Here is an 11,600-nt window from a genome sequence, read left to right as displayed (position 1 = left end):
TGCTGGGAATTGAACTCAGGACCCCTGAAAGTGCAGTGACCTAACTACTGAGCCATCTCTCCAGCCCCAACAGTCCCCATTCTTGTGAAAGAAGCCAGATGTACACCGTAAAGAATCTCAATGCAAGCATGGCTTAAACTGTTGTGCACCTGGGGCTGGAGAGATGGCTCAGCGGGTAAGAGTGCTGACTGCTCTTCCAGAGGTCCTGAGTTCAATTCCCAGCAACCACATGGTGGCTTACAGCCATCTGAAATGGGATCTGATGCCCTCTTCTGGTGTGTCTGGAGACAGTGACAGTGTACTCACATACATAAGATAAATAAATACATCTTTTTTAAAAAGAAAAAATATGGCTAAAGTAAAATGATGTGGGTCAGACTCTAGAAGTTTTGGTCCAGCGTTGGTTACAGTCAAATTGGTCTGAGCCAAGTTTCATTCTGACTCGTGCTGATTGTTTTTCCTCTGCCTGTTGTAAATGCTACAGGGGATCACTAGCTGGGCATGTGCCTTGGCTGGGCTGGGGCATATAGGATGAGCACACTCAGGTGTGAAGGTGGGTGTGAGGAAGGCCCAAGCACACAGTGGCCCTGTCTCTTGAGAACAGTTAAGAGGTTACTGAGCAGCCGGGCGTGGTGGCGCACGCCTTTAATCCCAGCACTCGGGAGGCAGAGGCAGGCAGATTTCTGAGTTCGAGGCCAGCCTGGTCTACAAAGTGAGTGCCAGGACAGCCAGGGCTACACAGAGAAACCCTGTCTCGAAAAACCAAAAAAAAAAAAAAAAAAAAAAAAAAAAAAAAAAAAAAGAGGTTACTGAGCACTGATCTGGGGGCCTTTCCTCTCTCGTCAAAGGACCAACCTGCTTCCCTCTACCTCTGCCATCCTCCTCAGATCAGGCACCTCTTTCTCTCCTTCATGTCATCAGAAACTTCCAACTTACTTCTCTCTTCTGCTCCCCCTGGGATCCCAGGAGTCACTTGGCATGCATTAATGGTACAGCTCTCTCAGGCAGCTATCTCCTCAGCTGTGGTCAGTAAGACCCTTGTTCCAGGCTGGCGAGATGTCTCACCGAGTAAGAGCACTGACTGCTCTTCCAAAGGTCCTGAGTTCAAATCCCGGCAACCACATGGTGGCTCACAAACACCTATAATGAGATCTGATGTCCTACTAACACCCTCTTCTGGTGTGTCTGAAGTCAGCTACAGTAATAATAATCAATAAATCTTTGGGCCGGAACGAGCCGAGTTGACTAGAGTGAGCAGAGGTCCTAAAAATTCAAATCCCAACAACCACATGAAGACTCACAACCATCTCTGTACAGCTAGCTACAGTGTACTCGCATACATAAAATAAATAAATAAATCATTTTTTAAAGACCCTTGTTCCTTGTGCTCTATGCCAGCTAGGAGGGTACCACGTCTCTCACCTGGCACTTCATCTGGTGTGGCCTCTTGTCACCTGCCACTGAATGAACTTATTTGACTCTCAGACTCTCTATATCCTCCCCAGAAGTTTTCACTTTCATGTCTTCCCCAAACACCAAGAACCCCTCTTCTCAGCCTGGGCCTACTGGCTCTCTGATGGCACAGTTATGATGAGCTGTTGGCTGACACAACCCTTAGAGGGCCAGGGTGGGGTTTCCTGGGTACCCAGTGGAGCATAGGGGAGGTTCACACACCCCTGTGGTCATGATGATAGGGAAGCTGGCTTCTGGAACACCTTCTGCGGAGGATTCCTGGCTCCCCAGATGACGCATTTGGAACATCTTACATCCTGAGAGAACTGTGTCAGGCAATGTCCAAGTGCCTGCCTGACCAGGGACTTTCGTCTCCTTCACAGAATATGGGGTAGCATGGAGGGCCTTCAACCAGGATGCTCTCTTCACGGGTCAGTCTCCAGGAGCATCTGTGAACTTAGTTCCTAAGGGCACTAAGTGAAGCACTCTCACTTGGAGCATCATTATCTGGGGGACCCCTCACTTGAAACATCCCCACTTGGATCACCTTTGAACTGAAACCTAATGAACTGGAGCAACCCTCATCTGGAGCAGCCACATCTGGAGCGCCCTCAACTGGAGCACCCTCAATGGGAGCACCCTCAATGGGAGCACCCTCAATGGGAGTGCTCACTACCTGGGACACCTTTACCTGGAAGAGTTCTCACTTGTCTCAAGCACCCCTCTCTTGAGACACCCCTCATCTAAGGCTATTATTATGTTCCTCACACTTGCCTTGATGTCAGAGCAGAGAAGACTGTCTTCTATCCAGGCTTCTAAGGTCCAACTCCACAGCAATGGGGATGATGAAGACTAGGGCTGCTGGCACATTTGGCTCAGATAGAGAGGGAGGAGGGAGCATCATGGGATCACTCCTAAGCCTAGAGTGATGATGATAGCTCTACACTGTCTCTAAGTCTTACCACGGGAGGTCCCCAGGCATGGCCTTTCAGGGTTCTAGTGTGGAGAGTGCTGGGGAGACACACAGCTGGGTCATATCTTCCCCAGGTCGTTCCCCTCACTGAACCCCTTCTGGGAAACGTGGTTGGGCTGTAAGGAGGAATGCCTTGAGTGTTTTAGCACAGTATTGGTGGGGAGCAACCCCTTCAAGTGAGTCACCCTGAGGCCAGGTAGATATTTTATGCCCCCGATCCTCTCTACCCTCCTTTCTTCTCTCTCCCTCCTTACTTACCCTCTGCCCTTTTCCATTCCTCTTCCTGTCCCCCTATACTCCTCCGCCCTTTCCTTTTCCTCCATCCTGTCCCTGCCTAGAGCCAGAGGCTGAAGTGCAAGGGAGAGAAGCAGGTGGGACATCAGTCTGGCTGCCCTGATGACAGGGTGAGAGCGTTGAGGTTCTCTGCTGGCCTCTACTTTGGCCTGGCCCCACCCCCTGTCAAGACTGAGGATGACTCAGGGCCCAGCTGACACCTCAGCAGCACGAGTCGCCTAGTGATGGCGGTCTCCCGGCAACAGTCGTCTCCTAGCAATGGGATATTTTCCCCTGGCCCTGGCTGGAGCCAGTGGCTATTTATAGCTCAGCTTCAAATCAATCAGCAGCTGCATTTTAGGCTTGTGTTGGGGGGGGGGGCTTCTCAGCAAATGAAAAACTACAGAGATAGAAACCTCAATGCCCAACCCCCTGAAGTGCCAGGCTAATGGGGGGTGTGTGTATCTAGATCCCATGGGAATGGCTGGAAACCTGAGACTTCTTGGGAGCTGACAGCTATGATTGTATCCTGGATGAGGTCTCTGTGTTCAAGGGGCTGAACCACCCTGAAACTGCCTAGGTCCAGCTGGGTACAGCAAGGGAAGGCAGTGCTCAGGGGGTGGGTGCCGTTGATGCACTTTCCTGGTCCCCTGGTGCCCCCCACCCATCGTTATTTCCACCTTGCAGCTCCATCCAGCAGGACACACATTCAATCCTGGCTGTAAGGGTCCTGGTGCCACAGGCTCACTAAGGGATACAGGAAGGCTCTCGGGTCACCTGTATCGAGCCCCCACCTGGCTTCAAATGTTATCTGCTATCTGTGAAGGGGGGAGTCCTGGGCAGGTGGGAAACTTGTCCCCCCTTTCTTACAAGATCAAGGAGAAACCCAAACTCACCCTCTGTCAGTAGGTCAGATTTCAGGTTATATTTGTGGTTATGTTTGTTCAAATCTCCATGGTCCTGGAGTCATTGGCTTTCTAATCCCTGTCAACTCTCCTCACTTGTAGCTCTTCCCCGAATCGCCCTATTGCATGGCCTGTTCATTGGGAGCCAGCTGCATGTGTCCCATCAGCTTCTCCTGCTGAACGTTTGGGCTGCTTACCCTCCACTCTGCTCAGGGACCAGCATACTGCACATACATCATTGATGACCTCAACCTGCAAAGGCCTGTGTAACAGGGGACAATTTGGCTGGAGATGGGGTGCCTGAGTGATGACACTCATAACAACCAAGGCCTCTGTTGTCCCCACTGCATCCACAAGGTGCAGTTCATGTGGCCCTGGGGAAGACAGTACAGAAAACAGGTCTCAGTGTGATTTCCAGCCCGGACAACCCTTATGATGTATAAATTTTGTTGTCAACATAATATATGTGGGAAGGGAGAATTCAATTGAGGAATTCTCTCCATCAGATTGGCCTGTGAGCATGTCTTTGAGGCATTTCCCTGACTCTGAGCACTTTCATTTATCTCCCATCTTTCCATCTATCCATCCGTCTATCATAGTAATGATCAAATAAAAAGAGACACCTTCCTTCCTTCCTTCCTTATTTTCTTTACTTCTTTCTTGTTTTTTTTTTTTTTTTTTTTTTTTTTTTTTTAGATACAGTCTTTCACTGTGTAGTCCTGGCTGTCCTGGAACTCAGTTCTGTAAACCAGGCTGGCTTTGAACTCTCAGAGATCCACCTGCCTCTGCCTCTGCCTCCTGGGTGCTGAAACTAAAGGCGTGCACTACTATCACCCAGTTGCGACTCATTTCTTAAGGTAAGGGCATAAAGTCTTGAGACATTCAAGGAAGTCCCCAAGCTTGAGCATAAACAGCTAAAGGTTCTCTGAGATGTGGGGTGCTCTCTCATCCATCCTTCATTTTCCTTCTGGATATCTAAAAGCACCAGGAGCAGCTCTGTTGGACCCTGAGGCTAGTCATGGGCATCAGACTTCTGGTAGCTAATGATGGTCAAGGGTCCCTTTCCCTGACCAGTGTGAGAAGTGGCAACTGTCTAGAATCTACCATGGTGACAGAATCATTGTTATGGTGCTAGAAGATGAAGATGGGAAGAGTAAGTTTAATAGAGAGACTCCGGTCAGGTGAGTGTTTCTTTCAGACCAAGTTACCCCTTAGTAACCTCTAGCAGTTACCTCTTACTGCCATTGCCCTTGGAGGTTCCGGTCGGGCGTCTTCAACTCTGAGACTGGCCAGCTCATCCCCATATTACCATTAGAGGGCGCCTGGAGACTACTTTTGCTGCCTCAGTGGCTTGCAATGGGAAGTACCAAAGAATTACCAAAGTAGCTGCAACTTCTCACCAGGTGTCCTGTGTCCTCAGTACAGGCCTTGGTGTCTGCTATAATTTCATCAGGAGTGTCATGTTTTTTTTCTTTTTTTTTTTTCTTTTCTTTTTTTCTGTTTCCAGATTGATTTTAAAGTTTTTAGAGGGCTGGTGAGATGGCTCAGTGGGTAAGAGCACCCGACTGCTCTTCCGAAGGTCCGAGGTTCAAATCCCAGCAACCACATGGTGGCTCACAACCATCCGTAACGAGATCTGGCGCCCTCTTCTGGAGTGTCTGAAGACAGCTGCAGTGTGCTTACATAGAATAAAAATAAATAAATCTTTAAAAAAAAAGTTTTTAGATTACAACCACAGCAATCCCCTTGCTCCTTGCGACTCCACACTTGAAAACACTTATTTAAAAGGGGTTGGGGGGAAAACTACTTGAATTTACCTGCCCCTCTGCCTCCCGAGTGCTGGGATTAAAGGCGTGTGCCACCACACCCAGCTGAATTTACCATTTATATTTTTGCCATGCCTTTCCGTTGATTTTTTTTTTTTTTTTTTTTTTTGTCTTTCAAGATGGAGTTTCTCTGTGTAGCCCTGGCTGTCCTAGAACTCACTCTGTAGACCAAGCTGGCCTGAAATTCACAGAGATCTGCCTGCCTCTGCCTCCCGAGTGCTGGGATTAAAGGAGTGTGTCACCACTGTTTGGCTGAAAATATTGTATTTATGATTTAATTTTTACATTTTTTTTTAACCTTTAGGTGTGTGTGTGCCCGTGCATGCATGCATGAGAGTGGATTTGCCTGTGGCGACAAGAGGCATCAAATTCCCTGAAGATGGAGTTTCATGCTGCTGTGATCCTCTTGATGTGGGATCTGGGAGCACAGCTTAGGTCCTCTGCAAATGCAGTAATGTGTTCTCAGCTGCTGAGCCATCTTTCCAGCCCATCTGACTTTATTATTTTTTTAAATTTATTTTTATTTTTGTTTTGTTTTCTTAGACAAGGTCTCTATGCCATCCCTGCTGTCTTGAACTTCTCTAAGTAGACCAGGCTGGCTCCAGATTCAGAGATCCTCCTGTTTCTGCCTCCTGAGTGCTGGGATTAAAGGTGTACACCACTATTTATTACATATTCTGTTTGTTTGAAACAGGGTCTCTGAATAGCCCTGGCTGTCCTGGAACTCACTATGTAGCCCAGACTAGCTTTGAACTCACAGAGATCTACTTCTCTCTGCCTCCAAGTACTGGGATTAAAGGTATGTGCCATTATGCCCCAAATATTACTTATTCTGATAGATTACAAGAGCTCATCATATAACCAGAAGGTCTGGAACTCTCTGCAAAGACACCAATCTGACCTAGACTCACAGAAATCCACCTGCCTTTGCCTCTCAATAGCTGCACCATCTCAGGTGACCTCTAATTTATTTATTTATTTTAAAAATTTATTTTATTTTATTTTATTTTATTTTTATTTATGTATTTATTTATTTATTTATTTAGGTTTTTTCGAGGCAGGGTTTCTCTGTATAACCCTGGCTGTCCTGGAACTCACTCTGTAGAGCAGGCTGGCCTCGAACTCAGAAATCTGCCTGCCTCTGCCTCCCAAGTGCTGGGATCAAAGGCGTGTGCCACCACGCCTGGCACTTTCTACTTTTAAAGGATGTTATTATTGTTGTTGGGTGCTGAGACTGGAATTCAGGGCCTTGCACACCATGCCAACACCTCCTCCCTACCATCCTGACAAAATCTTAACTGTGAGCTCCTATAAAGTAAAAATAAGTTACACACTTCCACTCTACAACAGCACAGAATTCATTTCCCTATTCCAAAAGAGAGAGAAGGGACATGGAAAGAAGATATGACATGAGACCAAAGCAACATCCAAACCCTGACATCAAGGGCTTACGATAGAATCATCTGGGCTTCATTCTGTTAGAAATAAATTTGAGGTTGCAAAGAAAGAGACCACCACTCTAACTGAAGTGTCTCAAGAAGGCAAAACCTTTACTGCTGGCCAAGGAGTGCGCTGCTCACAGCATGGAGGAGGCAACACAGACATGGATTGGTTTTTTATTCTAACTCAGGTGATGACCGTGTCTATTCCCCATTGGCTGGGCTCAACATCACGGTCTTTAGAGATTGGCTAGGTTTGTTTGTTTGTTTGTATTGAGACAGAATTTCTCTGTGTAAAGATCCCTGGCTGTCCTGGAACTCACCACATAGAACTAGCTGGCCTCGAACTCACAGCGATCTGCCTGCCTGTGCCTCAGGAGTGCTGGGATTAAAGTTGTGTGCCACCTTGCTCAGCCCAAGCTTGGTTAGTTTTAAGAGAATCTGTGCAAAGAAAATGAAGGGGTAAAAGATAAACCATTTTAATTCAAGAATATAGCAGGGCCTTTATGTTTGGTTATGGGGGTGGATTAAAACATTTGCATAAAAGTCTACCAAGCTGGGAAGATAAAAAGATTTGAATTCCTTGCTTTTATAGCATCCCACATTTCTATACTATTTGAGAGAAAAGAGTCATATTTAATGTTATTTATTTACTTATTTATTTATTTTATGTATATGAGTATACTGTCACTGTCTTCAGACACACCAGAAGAGGGCATCAGATCCCATTACAGATGGTTGTGAGCCACCATGTGGTTGCTGGGAATTAAACTCAGGACCTCTGGAAGAGCAATCAGTGCTCTTAATCGCTGAGCCATCTCTCCAGCCCATATGTAATGTTTCTTCCAAGCACAGTCACACCACACTGTGTTTACTGACTCATCAGGAAAGTTCTGGTCACTCTCACCTTGTGACTGTTCCACCTCATTTTGACTCTCTGAACTGGGGCAAGGAGCCAGCTGAGCCTTCTCATTGGTCAAAGAGGGCCTGGGAGGCAAGGAGAAGGTAGTGTCTGAAGCTCCTCCTCAGACTGCCAGGGGGACCACTGGGTCTCATCTGTCTCTGAGTGCAGGTCCAGGCCAACCGGAAGGGTTTTACATGGAACCTGGAGGATCCAGAAACAGAGCCCTGGGGGCTGGGAGAAAGAGAGAGAGAGAGAGAGAGAGAGAGAGAGAGAGAGAGAGAGAGAGAGAGAGAGATCCTTGGGAACCTGCCAACCAAGGTTCTTCTTCTATTTTCTGTCTCCTCCACCCTCCCCGGTCAGATCCAAAAGACAAGCTGCTCCAAGGAAGCTCTTCTCCGTTGGGGGGTTTCACAGTGGCTCTATTTTATTTTATTTTAAGAGTGTTATTTTAAGAGGTTCTCAGCGGGGAGGGGATAGGGGATTTTCAGATGGGAAACCAGGAAAGGGGATAACATTTGAAATGTAAATAAAGAAAATATCTAATCAAAATATTTTTTAAAAAATGAACAAAAAACAAAACAAAACAAAACAAAACAAAAAAAGAGGTTCTCATGTAGCCCACACTGTCCTTGAATTCACTATGGAGCCAAGGATGCCCTTGAACATCTGGACTGCTTCCTTTACTTCATGCCCTCGGGGATTACAGGCAAGACCCACTACACTCTCAGTTTAACATTATTTTGAAGATCAAAGCCAGGGGTGTATGCCTGTGTGGTAGGTGCTCCATGACCTAGCTACATCCTCAGGCTGCCTGGGATATCTTTCTGATTCTCTTTCGGTTGATCTTGACTGTAGGGACGGCCTGTACTTTGGCACTGGCAGACTACCAGGCTTTGTCAGTCAGGTGGGTCCCTAGGCAGGTCCTCTAGAACGCCTCATTTTTTCTTAGTATCCATTTAACATTGAAGGAGTGTGTAGGTAGGTCTGAGAATGTATGGTGGCAGAAGGAGACCCACACTACCCACACTACTCCTTCCAGACCTAGCCAGTATTCTTTCTTTTCCCCAAACCCAAAGTTTGGCCTAGCTCCATGCTCCAGGCCCTCTGTACCCTCCCTTATGAGATGCAGTAACACAGGGGTTTTAATCTCTTTTCCCTTAAGTACCAGCAGCAGGATACCAGTGTTCAGATTTTGGCTGCAGACTCTACTACCTCTCTTACAAAGGGGCAGTCCCACTGCCCCGAAGTCCACTGAAGGTAAAGAGAGGTGGACAGCCTTCCAGATTCCAGTCGACAGCGAACCCCACCAACCCACCAAATGTTCCAGTGGGGATCTCCAAATGGGGAAACAGGAGCGCTTTCTACATCAACCCGGCCTTGGACCGAGCTCCCGCCTTGAGCCCGCCCCACCCCCTCGAGGGTGCTGCAATTGGAGGAAAGTTCTGCGGCTTGTGGCGATTGGTCCGAGAGCAAAGGCCCCGCCCCCTAGCCTCGGAGCTCAGAGGGGGCAGCGGCGAGGGGTCGCCGGTTGTGGGGACGCGCCGGGCCGGGCAGCCGCGCCGCGGGCTGCTCGCGCTGCAGCCCCGACCCTCCCGGGGCAGCAGTCCGAGGCCCCGGCGCGTCCCCTAACCATGCTGGTAGCCACGCTTCTTTGCGCGCTCTGCTGCGGCCTCTTGGCCGCGTCCGCTCACGCTGGCTACTCGGAGGACCGCTGCAGCTGGAGGGGCAGGTACCAGGAGGGACTGCGGGGAGGGTTGTGGATTTATTTTTTATTTTATTTTATTTTATTTTATTTTATTTTATTTTATTTACTTCTTGGGTTGGAGGGCTCCCTCCCACTTGGAACTGAGGAAGCGCAGACTTCACTGTCCTGTTCCACAGAGTAGACGCAGATGTTGGTAGCCGCGGGAAAAGGGATGAGCGGGCTAGGGAATGAGGGCCACCCACCTGAGAACCACCGTCCTGTCCCCAGCGGTTTGACCCAGGAGCCTGGCAGCGTGGGGCAGCTGACCCTGGACTGTACTGAGGGCGCTATCGAGTGGCTGTACCCAGCTGGGGCGCTGCGCCTGACCCTGGGCGGCCCCGATCCGGGCACACGGCCCAGCATCGTCTGTCTGCGCCCAGAGCGGCCCTTCGCTGGTGCCCAGGTCTTCGCTGAACGTATGACCGGCAACCTAGAGTTGCTACTGGCCGAGGGCCGGGACCTGGCTGGGGGCCGCTGCATGCGCTGGGGTCCCCGCGAGCGCCGAGCCCTTTTCCTGCAGGCCACACCACACCGCGACATCAGCCGCAGAGTTGCTGCCTTCCGTTTTGAACTGCACGAGGACCAACGTGCAGAAATGTCTCCCCAGGCTCAAGGTCTTGGTGTGGATGGTGAGTGATTATGAGACTGGCTGGGGAGGAGCTGGGTGTCAGAAATTGGCCCTCCACACTGGCCTGATGGCACTGGGCCTTGCCACCCCATTGCACGGAGAGTCCTTCTGTAGCTTGACAGAGGCCACTCCGGTGGAGAGCATAGTGGCTTCCAGGTCATAGGGAGGTGAGTTGGAAGTGCTCCCGCCTTTCTCTCCTCCTCCTCTTAAAAGGTTCAGTTTAGGAAAAGAGCAGGAGGGGGCAAATGCCCGAGAGGCCAGCCCTGGGTCTCTGGTTTCTGGAGGATTGGGGGAAGGGTTAGGCTGAGGCAGAATCAAAGCCTATGGCCAAGGCTGTCCAGGGCTCCCTGGCCTGGTGGTGACCTCCTTCCCCTCCCCCCAAGCCCAGCCAACAAAAGTCCAGTGTGCCTCTTCGTCACCATGGAGACTGCCTGCCCTGCCTCCCTGCAGGGCACCAGGCCCAGTGCTTTGCTCTTCTGGAACTTGGTAGCCTGACCCTGCAGGGAATGAATGGCTCTCTGACTGTTCTGCCCTAGCTAGAGACCCCCCGAACTGGAGTCCACTAGAATATCCCTAGCTAGAGCTGGGAAGTCACAGAACGTTTCCCAGTGTTGGTCTGAGTTTATGAGATGATACCAAGCCTGTGTATGAGGCACTGAGGTGCCCATAAGTAGGCATGTACCTGCAGGGTGTCTTCAGGCTATAGGATGCTGGGAGAAGGGTTTAGCTGCTTGCTCCTGTACCTTTTCCTCTTGGGAGGAGCTGTGGGCTCGTGCTGAGAGATCACAGGCCTGGCTAATGACCTGCCTTGCATGCTAGGTGCCTGCAGGCCCTGCAGTGATGCCGAGCTCCTCCTGGCTGCATGCACCAGTGACTTTGGTGAGTGTTTCTGTTGCGGGAGAGCTTAGGGTCTGCCCCACATTCCCACGTGCCCACCACTGGCCACCATGTCTCCTCGTAGTGATCCACGGGACCATCCATGGGGTCGCCCATGACACAGAGCTGCAAGAATCAGTCATCACCGTGGTGGTTGCTCGTGTCATCCGCCAGACACTGCCACTGTTCAAGGAAGGGAGCTCAGAGAGCCAAGGCCGGGCCTCCATTCGTACCTTGCTGCGCTGTGGTGTGCGTCCTGGCCCAGGCTCCTTCCTCTTCATGGGCTGGAGCCGATTTGGCGAAGCTTGGCTGGGCTGTGCTCCCCGCTTCCAAGAGTTCAGCCGTGTCTATTCAGCTGCTCTCACGACCCATCTTAACCCATGTGAGATGGCACTGGACTGAGAGACCTGGGAGCAAGCCCTGGATGGACCTTCTTCTGAGAATGGGGTGTTGGGGAGGGGTGATGGGAGGGTGGGTGAGAAGGGTGTGGCTCAGATGGCATCCTGGTACCCACAGTGAGCTGGTAGAATACTAAATAACCTGGACCATACCAGCCACTATAGTCATGGTCTTCTGTGGC

General features: G+C 49.9%; 1 protein-coding gene across 1 annotated transcript; it reads left to right on the top strand.

Moving 5' to 3' along the window:
• The first annotated feature begins 9,298 nt into the window (after window positions 1-9,298).
• Window positions 9,299-11,573, top strand: Metrn (meteorin, glial cell differentiation regulator). The gene is made up of 4 exons (XM_021149645.2): window positions 9,299-9,501; window positions 9,745-10,145; window positions 10,964-11,023; window positions 11,106-11,573. Exons 1-4 carry the CDS (start codon window positions 9,404-9,406, stop codon window positions 11,420-11,422), a joined length of 876 nt encoding a protein of 291 aa, XP_021005304.1. The 5' UTR covers window positions 9,299-9,403; the 3' UTR covers window positions 11,423-11,573.
• The last annotated feature ends 27 nt before the right edge of the window (window positions 11,574-11,600 follow it).

This window comes from Mus caroli, chromosome 17, assembly GCF_900094665.2.
Source record: "Mus caroli chromosome 17, CAROLI_EIJ_v1.1, whole genome shotgun sequence".
Taxonomy (NCBI): domain Eukaryota; kingdom Metazoa; phylum Chordata; class Mammalia; order Rodentia; family Muridae; genus Mus; species Mus caroli.
The sequence above is the reverse complement of the archived record's forward strand: the minus strand, read 5'-3'. Positions and strand labels throughout refer to the sequence as shown.